Source organism: Cibotium barometz, chromosome 28 (genome assembly GCF_041138505.1).
Source record: "Cibotium barometz isolate CiBa-2024 chromosome 28, ASM4113850v1, whole genome shotgun sequence".
NCBI lineage: Eukaryota > Viridiplantae > Streptophyta > Polypodiopsida > Cyatheales > Cibotiaceae > Cibotium > Cibotium barometz.
In genome coordinates, this window is record NC_141073.1 from 31425576 (window position 1) to 31452973 (window position 27398).

Below are 27398 nucleotides of genomic sequence, written 5' to 3' on the forward strand. Positions count from 1 at the left end.
TCGACGCCATCGCTAGGGAACGTTTGGGATGTACTTCTTGTTCTACAAATTGTGCTGCTTGGCCTTATATAAGGAAAAAGCAAGCTAGGGTCGGCCGCGTACCTTCTATCTATTCAAAATATATAGTGAAGGGTTGCTCTACATCTTTTCTTTTGATGGGATAGAATTCGAGTGGCTTTTTGTAAATAGTAGGACTCTTGTATATGTTTCTGTGCACTTTATAAATATAATTATAACTATGTTTCTGTGCACTTTATAAATATAATTATAACTATGTTTCTGTGCACTTTATAAATATAATTATAACTACGTTCCCAACAAAAGAAAGAGAAGAAGATTGGATGTTTCTTCAAGGTTAAAATGACTCTCTTATACTTTGAGCATTGAACTTTATGCAACACCCTATATGAAAGAGGCTAGTCTTGACTGCCTATCAGGCAACCAAGGATGGGAATCATTAGAGGGAGCACCCGGGCCCACCAACCATTCTTTTTTGGGAATTTAAATCTCCTGCAAAATCTCGTGGATTGTCTAGAGAAATGCAAGGTTGCCGGCACCAAGTGGGTTTGGAAGGCTAAGCACACTACGTATTTCATGGTATATTGTTGGACAAGTGCAAGGTACTACTGCTCGTGTGTGGCAAAGGCCTTTTGCACATGTCGAGAGATTCCACCTATGTGAGTAAAATTGTATACATTTTATTTTGGCACAAAAATTGTATACATTTTGGACAGGTACACTAAAAGTGAGTAAATTACCTATAACTTTTATATTATTACTCATATAGTGCTCCTATTTTGCATATCACAAATTCACATAACATAGAGCTTAACTTGATTTATCGAGTAATTTTTTATGCATTTTTATATTTTCTATATTTTTAAAAGACATTAGAATTGTTTAAAAACATACTATTTTGTCCTCCCACCACATCTACCATTTAAAATTCTCAATTTGTATGGATCTTGTGATGATTGGATTGAGAATGATTAGTAGAATGCGGATCTAAGGTGAAATTACAAATCTGACAGTTGGATTTTTGTAGATGTAATTTGTAAAATTTGTTCTGATTATTAGAGGCCCATTAAATCAATTGTAATTTAATTCTAAAAAATCAAATATTGAATGTTATTATCTAAAAACTCTAGGGATTACTATACTTATTACCATGAATTTATTTGTGTCCACTCTCCCCTTTTCAAGTCTGAACCTAGGTTAGGGAATCTAAGCTTGGCAATCTTCAAAGCCTAGAGATCATGCCATGTGTGAGACTTGGGTGGGAACAAATCTTAAATATACATGCCACTTTATGTCCACATTAGCTGAGAGAGGATCCACATTAGCATCATGCCACCTCACCTTGCTAATCAGAACCATCAGCAAAATCTTTCACCTGAACATGCCGCTTTATGTCCACATTAGCTGAGAGAGGATCCACATTAGCATCATGCCACCTCACCTTGCTAATCAGAACCATCAGCAAAATCTTTCACCTGAACAACAAGTTATCCAAGTACCTTATTTCAATCCTGAAGATTATTTTCCTCAAGGTCCATCGGCTCATCTCCCATCATTATTTCTTCATCATCTTATTTCTTTCTCAGAAGACATTTGTTCTTTGCCCTTCTCAATTTTTGCTTGATCTACAATCCTAGTATCCCTATCATCCGTAACTTCCTAAATCTTAGAACCTGCATCCTTAGGTTTTCTAGCTCGTGGCACATTCAAAATATTGAATGCCCTAGAGTCACTCAATTGTATAGGCTGCAATAACTTCTCAAATCTGTATCTTATAAGCCTATAAGTGTGCATGTCCTTGTCTATAAGAGTGACCCTATGCGCATGGGCATAACAAATGTAACTATCAATAAAAAAAATCTATAATGAAGTCTTCTGCAGCCTCTTGAAGGGCACATATTGCATTGCCGACCCATCTCATCCCAAGCTTCCAATCATCACAAATCTATCTCACAACTCTCATGAAGGTAAGCTTAGGTATGAGTAACTCGACATGTTTCTGGGCTTTCCTTATCTCTCTTAGGGCATTCATATGCTGATTGATTCTTTTTTTCACCTTTTGCTTTGATAATTTGTTTTCACTTGCTACTTTGTCTGCCAACCCTAGACTTAGTGGGAGGAACAATCAAGAATGGTTCAATACCCAATGTAATGGAAAGACGACGCAAGTAAGACAACCTGATAACACTCAATCCCTTCTATCGTGTCATCTTTCTATGCCTTTTATTTCATTCCCCTACGCCACAACCACCACTAGCAGCACAACAGCTTCTGAACAGCAGTGTAACCTACGAGCACTTCTACACACGGTTAAGGATTGCACTCCCACACCTCCTTCATATGAAGAGAACTTTGCTCTTCCACATAGAAGAATGACATGTATTTTGCAATCAGACACGTATGGTTCCTCGCTATCATGCCATTCTTTCGTCACCTTACAGCTTATTCATTGATGTGATACATGCTTTTGCTATTTCTAATACTTCTTTCGACCTCAACAAACTACCCACATCAACTCGTCTTCATCTCTTGATACTCCAATCATCTCATACACCAATGGAAAGCTGTAAGTGGTGAGAAAGGCCCATGCTATGATGATTCAAAACATAGTGTCATTGATTCTGAAAAGGTCACTGAAAGTGGGACTTGGTCAAATCTGGGAGGATCGCCCACATAGTTATAAGAGCTTGCGAGTGACATATTATAAAACAATATTGCACACAAAAAAGGTTGCAATAATACCACGACCGATGATAATTCGACCAACAAAACAAATGAAGGTAAGGAAAGCATACATTTTGCCCTGATGGAAGGATGGCACATAAAAGGACTTTTGATGTCTCAAGTTTATTGAAATCGCATTGTATTTCTACTGAGACATGTGGTGTAGGTGAAGAGCAATCAAAGCTACAGCTAGAGAGCTTCGTGAAGGTGCAAAAGTGGAAAGAGCCAATTGGTGTGCCTCATCTTTCCACGTAAGGGTTTTACAATAATAATAATAATCCCCAACTATTTATAGAATACGTTGATTAAACCATGTTGTAGTACGGATTATGAGAATCATACGATGACGTGTGGCCACGTGCGTTCACACGTGCACACGTGTATCCACACATGTGATTGCATGTCGACATGTGGATTCACACGTGTGGCCTATTTCACACATGCGAGTTGCACGTGTACATGGCGCTGCCATGTGGTGTCCGTATCATTGCCACATGGCCTCATGGCCCTATATATATTTGGATAATTTTTTAAAAAAAATCTCGCCTCCTAAACTTTCGAGCTACCCCTTGCCCAGCGGCCCCACCATAGAAAAACAAAGAGATTACAGCGACTTGTTTGCCTTGGATTGCACATTTTTCTCTGTGTTTCCAAACTTCCCTATCTGCCTCCGAAGCCAGCTCGTTTGCACTTGGTCCCACCTGCCCCCTTAGCTACCCCCAGGAGTATTTTTGTGTCCCCTAGTTTGCCCTATCATTGGTAGAAAAATGACGCAAGTAGGGGGAACCGGGTCAATTAGATTGCAGTAATTGTGCCGTCCTTCCAACATTTCCCTAAGCTACTAAAGGCTCAGCTCCTATTGTGTGCCCCCTAATCTGCACTCTTCCACGGTTATTTGCAAGTGCTATTGGTTGGATCCAAAGTTTACTGCATAGATATGGGATCAAGTGATGAAGGTGTTCCTGTGTGTGACAGAGGAAACAAAGCAGAGAAACTATTTGACTTCCTATGCAGCTTGTAGGTGCACAATATTTGTTTGAGTCCTATAGGGAATCCTTCAATGTAAGATTTAACATGAGTTCAATCATTGATCACTTCAAGGAATATTATGAAGAAGAAATGCAAGCTTTCTTGGCATTGATAGTAGATAATAATGTTATGCATATTAAAGGTATGAGGTTTAATCATCTTGCCATGTTGGCACAGACATCTTCAGAAAAGGCTAGGTTGTAGAAAAAGTATGATATACTTCCTGACCATGTGAAAGTCACTATGGAGCAGTGCAAGTTACATAGTAGGAAATGCAGGCTTCTTCAGCATCATGTGGCTTTCCTTTTCTATTTGCATGCAAAATCAAGAATTGAGGATGCTGAAAAGAGCACTCTTAACAATTTCAATGTCCAGCCTGTAGTAGCATTTCTAGGGGACATTGAAAATCAAGAAGAAATGTATGATGTAAAAATCAAGAAGAAATGCATGATGTAGAAATGGTCATGTGGATATAGAACAAGAAGAAATAATGAACATGGATTTTTATGCTACAAATTTTTAAGCAAGTTTAATTTTTCCAGAGGAAAAGGATGTTTCTATAGAGGTTTCAGAGAAGCAGATCCTTCTCTCATGCCTACCATCCTTCCCACTAAAGGAAAATAAGAGTTTTGTACTCATAAACGGATATCCAAAAGCTCTTGAATTTAAGGGAGGACTATTCTCTTTGTTTAAGCAGATGGATGTCAAGTTGCACATCAAATTTCTTAGATCCAAATGCCACTAATTGATTTTCAGTGCTTGATACAGAAGCAACAGGTAGCAATTTCATCGGTGTACCTAAGGCTATAGAAATGTGCATAAGAAAGATTGAAGAACACGAAAATGCTCTTTCCACAGAAGAAGAATTTTTGGCTATTCAGAAAGCATGGGAATATCTAATATGGGAAGGGAGGAACCAAAGATTCCATGCTCAGAAGGAGATATCCCTCCACAAGGTTCACTTGTGGAGAATAGGCAACCTAACGATGAGAACAAAAAGATATTTATAAGAATAAATTCATAACATTTTTTAAAAGATTTTTATTGTTGTAAAGTAAACTTTTCCTTCGTTTATAGCTTGAGATAGTAGATGAAGATGGATTCCTCAGTCTCGAGAGGTGGAGGTAAACAAACTTTTGTTGGGCAAAGACTCAGTCCTCATCCAAGGATACCTCCACGTGTGCTGATCATTTACCATTCAAAATATTCAAATGATCCACGCATTCCATTAATGGTCTTAAAGGTTCTCTCAACATACTTAGGATATGGAAGGATACAACACAATGTAGAAAAGATAATGCTGATAGAGAAGCAGGAAGCTATACAGATTTTTGGATATGCACCAGGGTTGTGGGCATCAAGGGGGGCAGGGTATTTTTTTGTGTTATGCGGCATATGCAAAGGCCATTCCTGATTTGAATACCCATGCTCTTAGAGGCTATCAACACCAAAAGCTGTTAAGGTATAGAGGCCAACTACCTGAAGAAGGCGAGGCTAAACAATTATCCAAAGATAAGGGCAAACAACTGCCCAAAGAAAACCCCAAAAAGGAGGGGAGTCTCTTTGAGGAAGACAAACAGTTGAAGCAAAAAAGAAGACTTTTTTAAAATTCCTTTCCTACCTGCTGTAGTGAGAACAATTTTTGTTACAATTTACATTAGTGCGACTTTTTCTCCTTCTCAATCACCATCATGCATAAATATACGGTTTATTTAACATGATGAGTGTTTATAATATATTGATATTAATAATAGTGATTGTTTTTGTGTTGTATGAACTAACGTATTTTTTAATAATTTCATTGTATCATTGCATTTGCCTTTGGTAGAATGTGTTGAAAATCTCTCATAGTGCATTTGTTTTTGTTTTTCCACCACCATGTCGAGTTGTACAAAAATAGTCGATACGTGTGGCATAGTGTGATTTTTCCATGCCTTCTTGAGTACTCCATGTAGAGAGGCCCTTTGTTCCTCTCAAAGTATGGACCATGTGCAAAAAAAATATGTTTTGCATATAAAAAACTGTGACGGTCCCAAATCTAGCCATAACTTAATCGTACAACTTAATCTAAGTAAACATTGAAACTCACTTAGTCATGTTATTTCTACATAGCAGTACAATCAAATCAACCCTCTCAAATAGAAAAATAAGCATCCATGCCATATCCAAGATTCTTATCACATAAGCAAAGAATCATGTAATCTCAAACAAACATTCACATAATAGAAATATCTATCAATTAAAGCATAGCATCTCAATCAATCACAATGTATGTGTCTATCTCAAGATTCTGTGATCATCACCATGCTCGACAACATGGTTAGTCATAATGACCAAAATCTAGCCAATCTAGGACTTTCTTCGATGCCCGTCCACCCAACCTCCACACTGGACATCGTGGCTATCCCGAGTATGCCTCTTTCTGAATCTTATCCTCTCTGGGTTCTACCACATGGCTCCCAGAGGGCATAAATCTCATTCTATGTCCGGCGTTCCCTGTCTAAGGAATCCCTGTCTAAGGACTACCGGCCCAAATCTCAAAATCTCATGTCAAGTTTCATCATACATATATATATCAATCATTCATACACATGCATATCAATCATTCATTTTAAAACAAATCATTCATACCCATGCATATCAATCATTCATTTAAAAACAAAGCAAATAACAAGTCATGCTTATCTATAGTCCACAATCTTTCAAGATAACAAGTCATGCATATCAATCATTCATTTAAAAACAAAGCAAATAACAAGTCATGCTTATCATCTTAGACTAATCTATAGTCCACAATCTTTCAAGATAAGCATATTCAAATCAACCTTAAGTATAGAAAAAAACTCTTAATTCTCAAACAATCTTTAACTTCTCTTACTCTTTTATTTCTTTCAAGTCATATACGGATCTTTATTTTTAACATAATTTATTATCATGTTTTAACCAATGAGATCATCTCTAGTCGCTATAGCTAAGTCTTAACTATGCTTATACGTTGGTCTATCAAGTCTATATAGACATGTTTATTCTATAAGTAGTATAGACTAAGGAGATCATGTATAATTAAGAAAGTTAAGAATTACTCATCGTCGTAAGCACACCCTGTATCGACGAGGATTCATATACGCACTTATCGATTTATTTATTTAATATCAAAAGAATTTAAAGTAAAATAATCAAAAGAGAGTTTGTGTACTTTCCTGATATATTTGAAGATGTCTTGATTGATTGGAAATCTATGTCTAGTCCCCAGAAGAGCTGTTTGCTAGCCTCTCAGAGATCTACTGTCAAGGCTGCAACATACAACAAGTATAACTTCGCACATAGTTATCAGAAACTAGTCATGTGGGTACTTAAAATTACCAGAATATGTGCGGTCTACAACCTAGCGCTTAGGCGGAATCACCAAAATCAGTTGTATGTACAAGTCGACTCCTAAAATAGGTCACACTTTACTTTTTTTTCAAATTTCGATTTGCATGTCCATCTACACACTTAAAGGATTCCTTTGAGCTTACTTACTAATTGAAAACTCAATCTTGAATATTCACTTAATTTTTAACACTTAGAATTTTTACTACTGAAAACTTGCTAGCATCCAAAACTTAAGATTATCTTTAATCATCATAACTTGGTTAATCTCAGAGGTATATTACAAAAACATATTAATAATCATTTTATATCATATTAATTAGTCAATGTACAAAAATTTACATGAAGCAAAAACTCTTACTAGGTAGAAGGTTATGTCCTTGTTCCCCCAGGCATCTACAATTATTTCCACAAGCATCTTGATTGCTATTTCAAACTAACTTACGTAATTGCCTTCAGTCATTTGCTTACATAAGAGTTTTATAAAATTATTAAGCTCTATCCAGACTCTCATATATATGAAGCTTTGTCATCCTTGGATCACTAGCCTGGTTAGTTGTTCCCATACTACTGTAACTTGTTTGTTTTTATAGTTTGATAAGAACCTCCTAGCTTTGGCTCCTCCCATTGATACATCTACCAAAACATCACTAGTGGTACCTGATTGCTTGTCATCCTTTTTAAGTTGTTGCACACGTCCACGATAAAATCCTAGGTTAGAGAGTAAAATCTCACATTGCTCTAAACATGCATCCGATAGCTCTGATGGAAAAATGGAATGAGCATAGTCAAGATGAAGCTTTAATAGTTTATCCAGTATTCTACTTTCTACGTGTAAAGTAAAAATGTGAACTCTCTCTAGCTTTATAGGAAGTATGGGATCCCCAAGCACAATACATGGTTCACCCTTGAATTCGGCTACTTTTGTTGACTTTTCCTTCCTCCTGGTCTTTGATTTTCCTTTAGCCTTGGTTTGGTCTTTATCACCAGTTACTTTCTTTGTCTTGTCTCTGGATGGAGACTTCATACAATCCATTGTAGGGTTGTACCAATCCAGACTGTTCGTGTTGTGCATGCCATGTAATAGAGGCATGGGTTTGCACATCTAAGACCACCACACACCCCATACATGCACTTGAATGCTTTCAAGTCGGCACTCATGTGCCACTCAATTGTAAATTTTCCTACCCCATTCACCACAAGTGTCTCACCTTATTCTAAGCTTCAATGACGCTTGGAATTTTTGTGTGCCAAAACAACCATTTGAGAGTATCACGACTCTGATCTGGCACTACAATTGCCCCTATGTACCATAGTTCCATCTCTACCTATGCGCTATGTAATGGCAGGTCTTCCTTACCTTGGGCATAATTTTAAGCTTTATTCATCAGCCCTATACTAATGCTTTCCATTTTTTAATGTTTGAGAATTTGTGTCCCATATAGATAATAAAAAAAAAGATTACCCTCACATTCCTCTAATGTGCACTGATAGAACTTCACCATGGCTGATTGGACCCTTCTAATATCTATAAATATGTTATTAAACATGTACTTGAATATTGATTTCTTTTTTTTGGCTTCTCTACAGTCTTTAAATCGTCAATGTGCTTGTATTCACCTATGAACCCTGGAATAGCCAAATTTTGTTGGTGTCATGCCATTGTTACGGTATGTGGTCGGGGAAAGCGGAACATGCAAAGACGATGAGGCTTCATACCTTGGATGAGTAGCTTTGATATGGCTCTATATCCCTTTCTGCCTTGGATGAGTAGCTTTGATATGGTTCTATATCCCTTTCTACTTTATTGAAACCTTGTCACATGCCTCCACCACTTCATCAGGATTGACTAAGTCATTGCAAACTTCCTTGACTACCTTCCTTTAAAGCCCTGCACACTACGAGAGCTTGAGCATTTCAATCATGTCATTGTTTTTTATAGAATACTTGATCATAGAAATTCAATCTAGAGGATTATCCAAGTAGAAACCTCCCACACTATTCATGTAGCTTCAAGAAAGCCTCATCTGTTTCTTTTTAGCACCCCCATGTGTGGCTAGGCATGTAACACTTTTAAACTGACTAGATCTCACTCTTAACCCAAAAAAAGTGATTTTTTAGTTGGATTTTTTGGAGTGCATGTTCCTACGATTTTAGGTTAGTTTATCTAAGCTCTATTTACTCTTCTTGACATGACTAAAGTAGCCTTTCTAACTCATTTACATGTTGATTTTGTGAGATCACGATGTCTTCTAGTTCTTTAATAGATTGCTTGTACACACCAAGCATAGTTTCAGCCATGTGTGTGTGTTGATAATGGAAAATAGTAGCTTGATTATTCAATCTTGATCGATATCCAAATAATACTTCTCTACCATCCCAATGAATCAAACAAGATCATGCAAAGTGCTAAATTATGGAGGCTTATCAAGAGGGTATAGACCTCCTTGAACCCACAAATCTACATGCTTCTTTCCTTCTACACGTAGCCTTTGAGCTTCAGCCTCTCATCATGTAGAGCTTTGTGATGAAAACTTCTTCACGTGCAATATTCTTTGTCAAGTACCAAGTTGATATCGTGTCTTTTCTTTAAGTGTGGATCAACCCTTGGAGTCGCCATAGCAATAAAAATGATCCAAAGAGAAAGCAAAAGATGGCGGGAAGAGAAAAAAGACAGTAGAAAGAAAAGAGAGGAAAAAACTTGCATCATGCCCAATGGAAGAGAGAAGTATGTTATGTATTCAAATATTTGAAATAATATTATTTTAGAAAAAGTATACTAAAGTAGTTAAGGCGGTTGCCAAAAGGATAGGTAAATTAAAGACACTATAGATACGTGATGGATGGCATATTAAAGACACTCTTCTCTAAATATAGGTAAAAGAGATGCATTTAGTATAGCTATTTGTCTCTAATATTTTAGTAAAATCACTTTGATTAAGAAAATTAATCTAATCCTTACACGCCCCTTTTTTTCATTTTTGGCCCTAATGGCACCAAGGGGGGTGTTAAGAAATGTGATGCTATTGAGCTTAAGGAAGGGATAGGAAGTGAGTATGAGTAGCCAAAAAAGAGCAAAGTCTAGCATGAAGCCTCATGAGCAAAAGAAATTATCCCACATTGATGTGTAAGCCACATGAGCAAAGGGAATTATCCCGCATTGATGTGCAAGCCAAAAGTTAAACCTCCTCATATAAAGGGATTTTCTAAATTTTCAAGTTGCAATAAACAGCACTTGCACTCATCTGAAGTCTCTTTATGTATCCAAGCTAATTCATCTTGGTGTCTAATTATACTTGAGTGCATCTTAATTAGCACACACTCATGTGAGTTTTCTTAATTTCTATCCTTAGATTAGTGTTGTCATTAGTGTAGGTAGATGGCTTGTCATTATGAGAGCTCGATCCGTGTTTCTCAACATGTAAGTGGAGGATGAGCCTTAGGATGTTGATAGGTTCAAGACCACCATGTGTGGTGTCACACAAAGGAAGGAGTGAGAGTGGAGCTCAATATCACTTGCAAAAAGGGAGCTCAACTATGGCATGATCTTTGTGGGTGAAGTCTTCTTCACATGAAAAAATTCATATCCTGACGAGGATGAGATATCAGTGCTAGTTGAATCTTTGCTGTACCTATTCCTCATCACATGAGTGGTGAGAGTCCCTTGGGGAATTCACTTTCCATAGAAAGGGGACGTCACTTGCGTGTGCATAAAACTACTTAAGAAAAAAGGTCTTGGGTGAGGTGATAGCTCAAGTGGTGAAGATGTTTGCCTAGGACCAAGCGGTCTTGGGTGCAAAACCCCCCTTAGTACTTCCATGGCGGCATCGCCCTACTATGGGTGGATAATTAAGCACCTATGTGCATTGAAAAATCGATAACTATGGAACGATCTTGGACCTAAGGCCAGTCGAGAGAAAAAAAAGGTCTACAAAAAGACATGTTAGTACTTAGATATGAAAGCCATCTTGACAAACTGATATGATGCAAAATTCTTGCAATGTTGGAAATGTTTAGATTCAAGCTCGATGTCAGCTTGTGCCAGTTGCACTATGTGCTGGCATATTAAGTAGTATTTGTGAGACATAAATGACCACGTCCAGCTGGTCATAGTATGTGGACATTAGCTAGGGTTAGCTGTGTGTGGACACAACACAAGTAGTGAATTGTAAGCTTATGGATTATGGCTTTATGCATTGTGTGAGATGGGACATGGCTTCCCTCTATGGTTAGGGTTTGCTTAATACATTAGGGTTTGCTCCTGTGTGTGTGTCTCCTCTCCCTCTACCTATTTTTCATCATGGTATCAGAGCCTGGTACTCTCTATTAGATGAGTGAGAGAAGAGGGAGAAGAAGCTGTGAAGAAAAGTTGTGGAGCTTGCCATTCGAGCTGTGAAGCTTGGAGCACACCGATTTTCACCAAATCTGAGAGCTTGGCCTACCGGGTAAGGAATACTAACCATCCTTGAGCGGATTACAGGTGCAAAAACACAAACAACATCAGATTTGAGTTGCCCAAAGCAAAGGAAAAATTTCTGTTTTGCAAGCTCTCCATTGAAGCTTGAGTGTGGTGAATGTATGAGGCAAATGGTTGCAAATCTGACAAAGAATCATGTATCTGGCAAATGGGAATGTGTTGGCAAATCATGTGCAAGCCCTACAATGAATTTGGAGCAAGTTTGATGCATTGGAGTGATTGAAAAATTACTATTTTGAAGTCCTCACAAAACACAGAATAGAGATCCATTTTGATGCAATTGAAGCCGGTCTTTTGCAAAAATCAACACATTGGTGGATTTTGTGCATGCCTAGGAGTGTTGGGAACCTTCATGTGTCTTCAATAGCCATAACAAACTAGCCAAATCCCTCCTACAGCAGGCGGCACAGCCTGAAGGCCAGAAACATAGTAGAAATTGCATCACATGAGTTAATTTCCAACCCATTCCATTGTATTGCATATCTACATTTATTCAAAAACATCAAAAAGTCGTTAACATTTGTTATGTGCATGTATACAATCAACACTGTTGAACGAATAGAGCACACTTAATAAGCTTCTCACATTTGGGGAAAATCAATTGATAACACACTCCATAACTTTCTCTAGTTTTGTTAAAAAATAGAAGTAATTGATAACATCTGTTTTAGTTGACTAAGGGGTATGCAATGTTCTGGTGTATTCACTCAAACACATTCAAGTCTTCTTCACATGGGAAAATCTATATCCCAATAAGGATGAAATATCAATGCTAGTTGAATCTTTGCAGCCCCGCGCGCGGGTGTTCTGCTGCACATGTTCACTCACGAGTGGTGAAAGTGCATCCATGTATCTACTACATGGTAGATGGTAGTAAAGAAGGAGACAGCTCCTTTTAGTTTCTCATTCACAAAGGAGGGAGTGAGAGTGAAGCTTAATATCACTTGCAGGAAGGGAGCTCAACTACATCATGATCTTTGCGGGTGCATCAATCAAAGAATTCAAGTCTTCTTCACATGGGAAAATCTATATCCCAATAAGGATGAGAAATCAATGCTAGTTAAATCTCCATAGCCCCGCGCACACATGTTCGCCCACCACGAGTGGTGAAAGTGCATCCATGTATCTACTACATGGTAGATGGCAGTAAAGAAGGAGAGGGCTCCTCTTAGTTTCTCATATTCAAAACAACTTTTTGTAACCCTTCGCTCATAGAAGATAACATCCTTCTTATTCCTTAATATACATTTTGTTCAAAGCAAGTTTTTTATTCGAGAGAGAGTGTGAGAGAGGTTTTTTGTGTTCATGTTGGGTGAGTGTTTTTTCTGAAAGGTTAAGAGTGTGGATCACATTGGGTATGTGTTTGTGAAACATTTTCACATTAAGAGCGTTTTCAACTCTTTGCTCTCATAAACCCGAATCCCTTCATCTCTCTCTTCTCTAGATATTCTTTCCTTTTCTCAGTCTTTTTACACTAAGGGACTATTGGGATGTTCTCTTGAGAGTATGCATACATCTTGGCAAGGTGGTTGTCTTTCAATGAGGGAGTAGAGAGTTCTATAGAGGTGTGTTTCCCTTTATTCCCTTCACCATCAAGCAAGTAAGATTCAAGCAAGCAAGACGAAGGAAGAAGGAGAACTCACTAGTAAACTATTGCAAGGGAATGATTGTGTATTGGTTATTGTCAAAAATGACTTATGTAAAAGTGACTAGTTTTCACACTAGGCCAACCAAACTTAAAAATGGTCCAGCCACTATGACTAGTCATAAGCAACTAGATACACTAAGTCCATAAACTTTGCTTATGTACACTAGGCCAGCCACCTTGACTAGTCTTAAGCTACTGTGTACATCCATAGACTTTACCTACTTGACATTAAGCATAGGGTAAGGCCGTTGTATATGTTCCAGCATGCTATCTTTATAAAAGTTGTCTGTTCATGCACATAAGATGGCAAGGCGCCTTACAGTAGGCTAGGTGAGCAAAGCCATGTTAATCACAGAGTGGTTAACAATGTTTGGTGGTGGAGTAGTGCTCTAAAGCAAAGCCATGTTAATCACAGAGTGGTTAACAATGTTTGGTGGTGGAACAGTGCTCTAAAGCATTTGATGCTTCCGACAAATTAGGGGGGTTTATGGCTATAAAGTGGTGGAATATGAGCCCCACACAAGAGCTCTCAACGCACTCCCTCAACATCGCCATACACATGAATCCACCAACACAAACTTGCCCATAGAATTGTCACAATAACATATGAAATAGATGTTATGGCTCCTAAAGTCATATCATGATAGTTTAAGGGAGCTAGAATGCTTAATTTTAAGTTGTCGTAAAAGGATCCCGAAAGTTCCAATTGCACACAACTTATAATATAGCTCCTAAAGGCATAGCATGATATTTTAAGGGGGCTTGAAGACTAAATTTGAAGTTGTTGAAAGGATCCTCAAAGTATCATTTTTTTAATGTTGTTTTGTCTTGGAACTGAAGGCAACATTTCTTAAGGGATGCAGTGAATTTGTGTTGACCGTTGTACAAGAATACAAGAATAGTCCTCTTTTTTGTGGTGATCAAACTAAATTTTGTATCGTACAGCGACCATATAATAACATACTTAGTGAATAATATAATATATGAAACTAATTTTTTAATCGTTAGCACAACCATATAATCAAACATACCTAGTGAAAAATATAATATATGAAATATATGACTATCACAACATAGTTACCCAATGGGTATAAATATCTGACTACTGTAACATACCCCCTCTTGAGTTAAAAGGAAAAATAAAAACAAACAAGGAACCAAAGTGTGAAAAATAACAATTGATTAATTAGTTTTGATGGTTTGTTGACTAACCTTTGATATCATTTTTTTTCGATTTGCATAAAGGAGAAGCGCATATTGCTTTCTCACTCTACATCTATCCCTCTCCTCACAAGTGTGCCGAGGATGCTAGGGCTTTATGGAGAAAACATTGCCTTGCTAATCTCATGTTCTTTGGCAAGGACATGGGAGCTCAAGCACCACTAGTGCTCTTAGTGAAAGCAATGTTCACCATGTTGAGGACCACATCTAGGCAGACATGGACAACCTCACGTAGGAGAAAAAGAAACCATTCTCTGTGCGTGTGTGTGAGAGAGAGAGAGAGGGAGGGGGGGTATATTCTTTGTACATTTTAGGAGAAAGACTGTTCGAAGACAAGAGAGAGGTGGCGACAAAAGAGATATTTGCTTGCAGATGTAAGTGTGTTGCATGCGTGCATGAGAGAGAGAGAGAGAAAGAGAGAGAAGAGAGAGAGAGAGATCTCATCGAGTTTTCGAAAGCCTAGTAAAAATTTTCCTTTATAGAATTTTTCCTTGTGAAATTTAAAAAATTTGAAATTTTAAGAGGTAGAAGAGGCAATAGGTTAGCCTAGGCTAAGCTAAATAGGCAAGGGGGCTGAATAGTATTTTTCTTGTAATAGTATGTATGTAATCAAACATAATCTTCCTAAAAAGAAATTCTTTGCACTCTTCCTCCCTCTCTTGCTGAGGACCTTACCTTGATATATAAGCAAACACAAATAAGATCATAAGAGGCCTTTCACACACCAAGGCTTCTTTACCTATTTTCCTAGGATTCCACCAAAACATCAGCGTTCACACGAGAAAAAAAATCATGTTTCTATGAAATAGGCGAACGAAGTCTGGGCCTTCTACTCTGCCAAAAATGGTGAAGTGCAAGCATCTTCCACCGCCCAACAAGTCACCACCGTTTCTCGCACCACTTACAGCTTGTAATATATGCGTGGAGCTGCATGGCACGACGTCAAGAAGGTAGCAGCTTTGATTGTGAGCTGGTGCACCGGCCACTGTGACCGAATGACACAGGTAGGATTTTTGACACGTGAAGGTACACCCGTTCTTGGCAGGCTCCGTTGGTTGAGTTCAAGATGCTTGGGAAAAAGGAACGTGGCCATCCTGTGTGACGTCGCTCTAAGACAACGATTTTTAAATTTTGGATGATGAATAAACTAACACAAATAAAATCATAAGACAGTGAAACAAAACCATTCTTTTATTTTGAAAGCCCGATGTAATCATGCTAGAAGTTACACCACTCATACACACAACCCTATGATGTCCAGGCTCTATGATGTCCACCCTGGCTGAAACCCATGACCTCTTGGTTAGGGTGGGCCATGATGAGCTAAGCCACTGGAGCACCTACCCATGACGACACACTCTTGCCAATACAGACCCTTTCTACACTCACAACTCGTCATTTCCTCACAAAGTTAATTCCCGAATTCATCTTCTTCAAGCAGAACAACACCATTACGTTACCAAAATCTCCTTCTACACTTCAATACATTGATTGTAACCCTTTCCACAGTAGCCCATAAATTTCCCTTTAGAATGCCAAGTTTCATTGTCATTACAGCAGTGTGAGAAAAAACTCCGGGTTGGTGTAAATGAAAATTTTAATTTTCAAAAAAATTTAAATTTGAAGGTGTCAAAATCTGCAGACTTAGAGAATTTTATAGGGGAAAACCTGCAAATTTTGGAGTTTCTCTTTGACAATAATTTTTTAAATATTCCTAAAAAAACTTGTTTCCGCACATAGCATTAGAGATCATCCTTACCTTCATATAGTCCTCTAAATCAATGACTCAGCTCCACACAACGTGAAGTTAATAATTGCAAAGAAGTTGCAAGAATCTTGGTCCATAAAAAGAAGGTTAGTTTATTCAATTGATGATCCATTAGAACCTTGTAAACAAACTAATCTTCTTTGCCATAACCACTAACTCCTCAGATTATCATAGCAGGAAAGGCATCATCATTAAAAGTAGGCAAAGATTAACTTTAGTCCCAGTTAGCAGCATGAAGGTCCACTTTTCACTATGAAACATAGCTGAAATGAAGCTCCTATGTTCCCTAAATACAAGTGTAATGGTATTATCCTTGTCTTTGTGCACCATGTTTTCTGCAAGTCAGCCATTTCTTTGAATGGCCAAAGATTATATACTTGTTGCACATATGTCATTTGGGTTGCCTCTTATAGGAGGCCCCAACATGATGAGACTTAACACCTCCACAGATTTGAGCACAAATAATTGTTAACCTAAGCACAAAGACAATCCAATACTAAATCAATTGGTTTTGGAGCTGATTGGACATCATCAGTACCTCAATCTGAGAACAACCTTCATTTAGCATGGATAGTTTGTTGGCTTGCCGTAATTGTGCTAGTATGAATTGAGCACCTACTAGCAAACTTGATTAGTCAATGAAGCCTCAATACAGGCCGGTTTATGGCTCGTGTAAAAATCCTTGTCACCCCTTGCACAACTTTCCCAAAGTCAACTAGGTGTATTTATGTTTGCTTTTCAATCCACAGACAACAAACATGCATGATAACTAAATTATTTGTTTGATTTAACCGTAGCAATGATGCTCTGTCAAGATGAGACAAGGTTGTTACATACAAGGAGCTAACTAACTTGACCTGTTGCACAAGATCTTGAAGAGGCAAAAAGAGGAAGACAGAATTGAGAGCTTAAGCATGATCTGAACTTAGCATAATCGAAGCCAGCAGGGTCCAGCCTGAATGCTAACACCCTACTATGGCCTGTTGACCCACAGATACACAGCTCAAACCCTAGCATCTACACTCATCCCCCGAAAACAAAAGATGGTGGTTCATTTAAACAAAAGAACTTCATTTATGAGAAGAATTGAGTGAAGTCCCCACCTTAGCAGCTCAATAGAACAGTCCCACATGATGCATGCATATGTAGAAGAGGCTTGCAAAAAACAGAGGGGGTGAAGCTGACCTTGGATCTCCCACTTCAAGAAGGTAAGTGAAAAGGAGGCAAATTTCCAGCACATTAAATCTCTAGATAATAAACTAATATCTGAGCTTGACAAATGACAGCTTGCAGTTTTCAACCTTGCAAGCGAAACTAACTGGCTTCTTCCGCGTCATCTTCATCTTCGATATCTGATGATGAGAGTTCCATGAGAAAAGCCGACCCATTTTCATGACCCTGCTTTGTATTGGCATCATCAAACATTCTGCTACGAACAGCCTGGAAAAAGGAGCAAGTTTCATAAGCTTTAGAGTAGCACAACTTTAGTTCGGTTTTGCACCTTCGTATTTCTTATAAAATGAGAGCATTATGATTAATTGAATGAGTGTCCACATTGAAGAACCTTCTCAATTGCATCACATATTGATGGATTCTCCCGTAGATATTGCACAGATTTCTCTCGCCCTTGTCCCAACCTGAAAGAAAATCCACATGAAACCATGCTTTAAGACATTTTGTGTATTTCATACATGTGACGAAACCAGAAAGCCTAAGTCTCGCCAACACAAAGTCGCTATCAAGCTTAAGGCCCAACCATGGCTCTATCCTGAGCACCCCCAAGCATGAGGCTAGACCAATGCCAACCCCAGCACCCTAGGGAGATGCAGAGCCCGGTTGAAGGAATAATCACTGAAGATCTCCGTTTTGGTGCATGGATCCAAAGCTCCATAGACCACAATTTGGATGCCCATTTGATTGGGACAAGATGGAGGATCTCCATGAAGTCCTGGTGTGTCATGCAAAGATGTGAAGACACCAGAATTGTCATTTATGACTGGAAAGAGGGCTGGACTTAGCAAGAACAAGACTTAATGAAGAGGACAAAACGAGACAACCAGATCAAAGGCAAGCAGGTAAAGTGCCACCTGCAGCCAAGCGTTCCACTAGCATGCAAGTAGGCAAGAGAGGGAGAGAGGACCTTACTTTTCAAAATGATGAATGCATGTAACCAATCTGGTATTCATTAGCATACCGTCATTGGTTCAAATCTCTGCAGTCACTGCAGTGCAGTGGCCTTATTTTCTGACTACCTATGCCTAGGGTTTCCTTCAGTGAGCTGGAGTTTTGGTCAGGCCAAGCAGAGAAGGGCCAATCAATTCCAATATGCTTCTTCCTGCAGATGTATTTGTCCAGGACCTTGATGTTAGGTGAACTGCCCAGGTTACGTGGATTACCTCCCTGAGCATTTTCCCCTGTTCTTCAAGATCGAATGAGACATTATACAGTCTGTATAATCAGCCATAATAGAGCAATCTTGAGTGTGCTGGCCAAGCCATACTGCTCAATGAGTTGGACATCTGAAGAAGTGTTGAAGAACAATTTTTGTGGCCTGTTTGCCTGTTTCTGCAAACACTGTTTCAGTTGCGCTGGATGTGCCCCTACAATGCCTGTTTTCCCAAATTTTTTTCTACCCTGCTTCACACATGTTAAGCTTGTGAAACAATGCAGTTTCCTTCAACTATGATTTAATAGTTTGAAAAGACCATAAGCCAGATCAGGTCAAAACCAAGCTCTAGCCAGACACTTGGATAGTGGACCACTGGGCTCCAGAGCACACAAAAGCCCTATTTAAAGAACCACAGCCACTCAACAGAGTCTTTGCACAGAGAGCTTTAAAAAACAGTAATCACTTGATATCTTGTGGATAATACATCCATTGAGCTCGTTACATCAACAGTAATCACTTGATATCTTGTGGATAATACATCCATTGAGCTCATTACATCCAAACAGTAATCACTTGATATCTAGCACGTAATATCTACAAGTTCGTAGCCTCACATAGAGATTCATACAAAGCAAAGAGACACACCTCGTATCGCCATAGCTGTACCATGAACCTCTCCTTAGTACTACACTTTTGAGTTCGGCACAATCCAAGATACATCCCTACAGGAACCACCAAGATCAGATTTTTCCATCATCAAATGAATCTCTGAAAATCCACAGTGAGCACAATTCTTACCATCCGACATATGCCACTTCCAAAGACTATGTCCAATTCGGCCTGTTTGTATGGTCTTGAAACCTAAGGAAAGAAGTGAAAACCATGGAAAACATTCAAATAGTAGATTCATTGACGTCAAGATAATTACAATTAAACAAAAGAAGTGCTAGTTGAAAGCCACAGTTCTGGTCATGTTGGGATATATATTTTTGGCTATCTTGATATACACTAAGGTCTATTTTGACATTTCAGCCCACGGCAAAAACATGTGAATGTCGCTAGTAGGGTAGCCTTTTATTTACAGCTCAGATGAGCCACAGCAGAGATTGAACCCTGTTCCTGCTCGTCGTCGACAAGCCAGGTCATTACCACTCGGCCCGGCCTAGAGCCTGTTGAAAATACTAGGTTAATAGGGAAATGAGAGTAGTCTACTGGGTTAATAGGGCAAGCTATATAAAAGCATTTATTTTAGCCACCTTGTGTCTACTATTTCCACAGCCTACATCCTGATCCTTAAGGCTTCTTTTTTTTTTCCAGAAAGAGACTTCTATTAAGTATGAGAAAAACATACAACAATCACAGCTAAGCCGGAAGAGAATAGAATCACCCCAATATGTAAGGTGATTTCAACCACTGAGGAGAATCATGATGCCATGTAAGACCTGTGGTACTAGAGGAAAAGAAGATGCCATGGTCCCATTCCTGCATAAATATCACACGCTTCGCCTGCGCAGAACGAGAGGGCCCCTGAATGCGAGCCCAAGTAGCCATAAGAGTGTGGATGATATCACCCCATATAGTACTAATGCACTGAGACCCAAAAATCTAGACACCCTCAATAGCCTCCGTGCATCTAGCTCTCCAGATCTACCATGCTGTAATACTGGCAATAATCTCCCAACTAGTGTCAATCCTCTATCTAGGGGGTGTATAATCAAAGTGAGGAACATCCTGCAATAGACCATGCTGGGCAATACCTCTACGAATGAAAAAAACAGAATCTATACCACTGCCCTCATAAAAAAGTTGTGGACCGGACTCGGAGAGCCAAGCAACTACCCCCCAAGTCACATGCATGGCTCGGCCACTCAACTTGCCCATAAGTTGGGCTACAGGACCCCAAATCTGCTGTGCAATGCTGCACCCCCATAGACAATGTTGTACGGACTCAGAATCTGCCGCACATCTAGGACAGGAAGGTGCTACACCGAAAACTGATCTCCACTGATTGGTAGGGAGACCACCATGTAAGAATAACCAAAAGAAATGAGAGATCTGGCTCCTTCTGTATGAGTGCCAAAGTCTATGCCAATATCTGCGCTGTATCACTGGAGAAATATCATAGCTCTCCCAATGAGGCCTGAGAGTAGGGATCCTATGCATCTGTCGAGTGAGGAGAAGCCTGGCATTCCGAACAGTGAAACTGAAAAAAGGAAGGCTTTTCAAAGGATCGAAGGCATCAATCCACTCCCACTCTCCTGGATCCCACTGCAGATATCTGATAGGACTGCCACCATATAGCCACAAACACCAAGAGCCATGAGTCACTACCTGAGGAGAAGAGTCAATGAACCAGTGCTTCCCCAAGCGACCAATAATCCTCACTGGACTAAGCCTAGTGTTTGGTATGATCTCCTCCATACTACATCTCCTCAATCTCCCACCAGGCATGATAGAATACATGAGGAAATCTGTATCCTCCTGGCCTGGCAGAGCAATGACCTGCAGAGGTATGCCTATCCTTGAAAAAACTCCCAGCCAACTCGGATGATAGTCTCCGTGAAAGGTCCCAGAAAGCCACTCATGCGGAATAGCTGCATCAATCTGATCAATACGAATGCGAGAGCCCCTAAGATGCTGAGTGGATGCAACTCTCCGATCCTCCGGAAGACTCTTAAAGGTCTTCCAAGCAAGAACTGTGTATATGCATCTCTCCCATCCCGACCATTGCATATAACGAGATGCACCAAGTGGCCGACCAGCCTCATCCCTAATGAACTCATTCCACATAATAGGTTGTCGGTCAGCCTCATCCAAAGACCTAGGAAGCCTTTGTCACAAAAAATATCTCATGCTTCTCCATGCTCTGACAATGGCTGCAATAAGAGGGGAAGATGGTGCCCTAATATCAGCCTCTGTGAACAAAAAACGTGTGTTGGGCATCCAGTCTCTCCCGACCCTGGGTGTACATCTGGAAATCTGAGACAAGAAAAAATCCTTCCAAGTCTCAGTGCCTAGTAGGAAACCTCTGACCACAAGTTTGCAAAGCAACGCCCTGCATTGAACATCTGGATCCATAATATTCAAGCCCCCCTCTCTTTTGGGCTGAATAACTGTGAGCCAAGCTACCCTAGCACGAGTGTCTGAGGTGCCATCCAAGCCCGACTAGAGAAAATTGCGGATCAATCTCCTCGATTGGCCAATGCACGCACGAGAGAAGCACCAACACGAGGCAATAAACCAAGCTGAGGCAAGCAAAACCTGATTAGCCACCAAAGCTCTGGAGGCTAAATCTAATCTCCTGGAGCTCCAATGGAGGAGCTTCTTCCAGATACTCATAAGTACCGGAGCAAACTGCTGTGTAGGAGAAATATCAATCCCAACTTGGCATCCCAAATATCTAGCAGTACATCTTCTGCTGATCCAAGTAAAACCAAGCTCTGCATTCCAATCAACTCTCGGTGAATCACTAACCCAAAAACCAACAGATTTGTGCCAATTAATGAGTGCCCCTGCTGCCAAATAGAACTCTTCTAGTGCTACCCGGAACTCAGAGTCAACCAACTCCTCATGACTACGAAGAGGCAACCTCAATCCTGAATTACTAGCAATGGAGCAGAGAAAGATGCTCATGGCCTCTGCAACTATGATATATAATAAAGGGGCTAATGGGCAGCCCTGTCGTACTGAGCGAGAAATCTGAAACCGCTCTCCTCTATCACCGCAAGCAAGAACCCTACTGTGAGCATCACGATACATGCATGAAACTCCCTTGATCCATCTCTGAGAGAAGCCCATATGACTAAGGGTACCCTCAAGAAAGTCCCAATCCACTCTATCATAGGCCTTCTCAAAATCCAAGAGCAGAATGGCTAAGGGCTGATTGCTCGCTTTAGTCCATTCGACGGCCTCCCAAAACGAGAAAATGTTATCAAAGATGCTCCTGCCGTGTAAGAATCCATTCTGGGTATCATGAATAACATCCTGCAAAATTGGCTGCAATCTGATGCTCACTGCCTCAGCAAGAATCTTATAGGCAGTCCCAAGTAAGGTGATAGGTCTCCACTCGCCAATCAATGTCTTATCCCCGCTCTTAGGAATAAGATAAATAAGCCCCTCAGTGAGAGAAGAAGGCATAGAACTTGTGTCCCACATCTCTTGCAAAGCCGATGTGATCTCAGCCCCAATCTCATCCCAAAAAGTAGTGAGAAAAACAGGGGAGAGGCCATCCTCCCCTGGACACTTACCATGAGGTAAGGCATGAAGAGCATGACTGAACTCTTGCATAGAAAAAGGGGCATCCAGAGCGGCACACATCTCCTCGGTGATCAAATGTGGCAATGCATTCTAAACCTTTCTCTGTGCCCTGTGTCTCAAATTAGAATGCCGCTCAGTACTAAGAAGCTGGCAATAGAAATCGGTGGCAATCTGTCTAACCATGAGAGGATTTGAGTGAAGAGTGCCATGTGAATCCTGCAACTGCCTGACACACTCTCTGGCATGAGATTGTTACCATATTATAGTAGTGATGTGTGTGAACACACTTAGGACCGCCGGGGCACTTTTTCCCTCACTAGGAGGTTTTTTCCCCCGTGCATTGTATATACGCCCATTATCTTTTAGGGTTGGTTATCTTTCATTTTTGGCACTCATAATACACTACAGTGTTGTGCTCAAGCTTCCTCATCTTCTTGAAGTTGTGTGTGCATTCCTGCAACCCTAATTCCAACAATTGGTATCAGAGCAGGCTTCCTCCTCCCGGGCAACATCACCGGCACCTGCCGCTTCATCTCCTCCAATTGCAACGAGGTTTCACGAGCGTCTGCAGGTTAGTATATGCCGTGGGAGAGCCCGTAGGGCCGTTCGTTTCAGAATTTTGATCTGAAGTCATTTCGCCCTCCGTTTTTGCATTCCAAGTACTGCGCAGGCAAAATCGTCCTACTGTGCAGATTTTCTGTCAAGATTAAAATCTGCAGGACAGGTGCCCATTCGTCTGTTTTGGGCTGTGCTACATAGCACAGGTCGATTTTATACAGGTTTACCTCTTACAGACAGCATTTACATCTAGTAGTACAGTCATTGGCCATGGCTGACAACAATGATGTATTCCGCATGTTGGCTGCTGAGGATAAGTTGGATGGCACCAACTATCCATTGTGGGCATATATGATGCGACATGTATTGGTAGCAAAGGGGTTATGGAACATTGTGCAGGGTATTGATGCACGTCCTATTGTGGCTGGGAATGCTGCAAACACATCAGAAACAGGTACTGTTGATGATGGTGCAGGCACAAGTGCTGTAGCAGCTGTTCGAGAACCACCACTTTCAGCAGAGCAGATTCGTTGGGATGGTAGAGATGCGCAGGCTCATGCCTTGATTGCGCTGTCTGTCAAACGTACCATTATCCCACATATTCGCTCCTGCAAGACTTCTAAGGATGCTTGGGATGTACTTGCCACATTGTATCAGGCAAGAAATGAGGCTCGTGTTGCTTATCTCCGAAAACAGTTGGAGAGTGAGCATATGAACGAAGATGATTCTATGGATAGCTTTTTGACAAAGATCAAGGATTTCAAAGAGCAGCTCATTTCTGCAGATGAAATCCTGTCAGACAGTTCACTTGTGCAGACTGTTTTGAATGGTCTACCAGATTCTTGTCAGGGTTTTGCTTCCACTCTTCGCTTGATGATGAAAGGCAATCCCAATGCCTTATCATTTGAGGAGTTAGTTTCTGTTTTGCTGCAAGAAGACCAGTCAAGGCAAAACAGGAATATTATGCGTGTCGCAGATCAAGCTTTCGTTGCTAGTCAGAGAAGCGGGAAAGGTAAAGCTGGCTTTTCTTCTAGTAAGCAGAAATCTGCAAATGCTGCGCAACCAAAGAAAGAAGACAAAGATGAGAAGAAGGGTGACAAACAGAAGACATTTTACAAGTACTGTAAGGGAAATGATCATGTCATCAAAGCGTGTCCTAAGCTGGCTGCGAAAGAGGCTAAGAAGAAAGAGGCTGGTATGGCTGTTGCAGATGCCTCTCCTTCTAACAATGAATCTGCTAATGTTGTGCTAGATACAGAATGGGCATTCAATGCGCAGTGCAGTTATGACCCATCTTTGCATGACACATGTATGTCTGCAGTAGATTCAGATGTATGGTACTTTGACAGTGGTGCCACTAAGCATATCACCTCGCAGCGCAGTTTATTCACTTTCCTTGAGTCTGCTCCCACAGGGAATACTGTCACTTGTGCCAATAACTCCTCTTATCCCGTTGAAGGAGTTGGACAGATTGTGCTGAATGTTGCAAATGGCAACACCTTTACACTTTTTGATGCATTGTATGTGCCAGGGATCAAAAAGAATCTGCTGTCAGTCTCCGCATTTGCCAAAACAGGTTTGGTTGTAAAATTTGTGGATGACAGATGTACTGTTCATGATCTCTCTTGTGGTGACATCATTGTAGCATCTGGTTCACTATGTCGAGGGCTGTATAAGCTCAATATGGATGGCAAATGTGTAGAGGATTCAGCATGTGCTATTATGGATACGCAGGCTATTTCAGATGCAAAACTGTGGCATGCACGTTTTGGTCATCTGAATTTTGCAAGTTTGCTGCGCCTGCAGAAATCTGAAATGGTGTCTTCTTTGCCTAAGCTTGAGGCACCTGTCAAGCATGTTTGTGAGGGCTGCATATTGGGTAAAATGCAGCGTGCTTCCTTTCCCAAAGATGGATCAGTGAGAGCTGAACGCAGATTGCAGCTTGTTCACAGTGATGTTTGTGGTCCCATGCAAACTCCATCATTTGGAAACTACCTTTACTTCGTGACTTTCATTGATGATTTTACCAGGCATGCATGGGTATATCCTTTGAAGGCAAAGTCCGAAGTGTTTTTGTGCTTCAAACAGTTTTTGGTTATGGCTGAAAATGTGTCAGAAAGTAAGATGGGCACCCTCCGTTCAGATCGAGGGGGGGAGTATATGTCTTCAGAATTTAATGCATTTCTGGCTGAGCGTGGGATAAAACACCAATGTACAGTGCCGTATACACCACAGCAAAATGGTGTGGCTGAGAGAAAAAACAGGTCTCTCATGGAAATGGCAAGATGTATGGTTAAGAGTCAAAGTCTACCACATGGTTTTTGGCTTGAGGCTGTCATGTGTGCCACTTATGTACTAAACAGGTGTCCCACCAAAGCATTACAGGTTGTCACTCCATATGAGGCTTGGCATAGCCGCAAGCCATCTGTTGGCCATTTACGTGTTTTTGGTTGCCTGGCATATGCATTAGCGCCTGTGCAACATCGCAGAAAATTGGATGACAAAGCTGTCAAATGTATTTTTGTTGGATATAGTGCTGAGAGCAAAGGCTATCGTTTGTATCATCCACAGACAAAGCGCATTTTGGTTAGCCGTGATGTTGTATTTGTGGAAGATGCAGTTCAGCCCTTGGTTTCATGTACTAAGGAGACAGATATCAGCTCACGTGATGTCTATGATACATTGTTGCCTCTTTTCAGTGGTGCACAGTCAAGTGCAATACCTCATGAGGCAGTTTTTCAGCCTATGCAGGTTTTAAATGATGGCACAGATCAGCCTATATCTGATGCAGATGTGCATGATGCACTTGAGGATGAGAGACAAGAGATTGAGGGCTCTAGGAATATGCCTAGATGGCTGGTGCAGACTTTGCGTGACAGCAAGTTGGATGCCCCTTTGTCTAGTCGCACTCGTTCTGGCTCTCATGGTGCCTCTTATGCGTCAGATTGTTATGCATTGGCTGTTTCTAGTATGTGCGATGAAAGTGAGCCTGTTTCATTTGATGAGGCACAAAGTTCAGAAAATTGGATGGCTGCTATGCAAGCAGAATACGATGCTATTATGAAGAATGGTACATGGTCTTTATGTGACTTGCCCCCTGGCAAGAAGGCCATTGGCACTAAGTGGGTATACAAATTGAAGCGTAAGCCTGATGGCACAGTGGATCGCCATAAGGCTAGGCTTGTTGCAAAAGGTTATGCTCAAGAGAAGGGCATTGATTTTGATGAGACTTTTGCTCCCACATGTCGTATGACCACTGTTCGTAGCATCTGTGCATTAGCAGCTCATAATGGTTGGAATGTACATCAGCTGGACATAAAGACTGCGTTCTTAAATGGAGATTTGCATGAGGAGGTGTATGTATCGCAGCCTCGTGGTTTTGTTCAAAGAGGGCAGGAAAACAAAGTGTGCAGGTTAAAAAAGGCTTTATATGGTTTAAAGCAAGCTCCACGAGCTTGGTATGAAAAAATACATGCATATTTGACTGCACATGGGTTTCAGAATAGTCCAACAGAAAGCACTTTGTATGTTAAACGTGTGGATGGTGTACATCTAATCATTGCTCTCTATGTCGATGACATGCTGCTCACAGGACCAAATGAGAGTCATATTGCTGATTTTAAGGCTGATTTGAATGCCTCTTTTGAGATGTCAGATTTGGGGCATTTGCATCATTATTTGGGGATACAATTTAAGCAGTGTGATGGAGGTATTGCTTTGTGTCAGACAAAGTATATTGAAACATTGTTGCGGAGATTTGGCCTTGAAGACTGCAAGCCTATTGCTACTCCAATGGAGACAGGTTTGAAGTTGAGTCTTCATGATGCTGGAGATCACTTTGATGTCACACTCTATCAGACAGCTGTTGGTTGCCTCATTTATGTATGCATTACGAGGCCAGACATTCAGTTTGCAGTCTCACAGGTGAGCAGATTTA

The 27398-nt window shown here is 40.4% G+C and overlaps 1 protein-coding gene across 2 annotated transcripts in view; it reads right to left on the reverse strand.

Moving 5' to 3' along the window:
* Window positions 1-16410: 16410 nt before the first annotated feature.
* The window catches only part of RECA1 (recA DNA recombination family protein), a 109295-nt gene continuing 98307 nt past the window's right edge, over window positions 16411-27398 (reverse strand). For both annotated transcript variants that reach the window (XM_086822379.1, XM_086822378.1), the window contains 4 exons: window positions 19445-19507; window positions 19292-19368; window positions 17822-17894; window positions 16411-17697 (listed from right to left, as the gene is read on the reverse strand). In XM_086822379.1, the coding sequence (XP_086678505.1) occupies window positions 17572-17697; window positions 17822-17894; window positions 19292-19368; window positions 19445-19507 (339 nt within the window). In that variant the 3' untranslated portion in view covers window positions 16411-17571. The remainder of the gene's footprint in view (window positions 17698-17821; window positions 17895-19291; window positions 19369-19444; window positions 19508-27398) is intronic.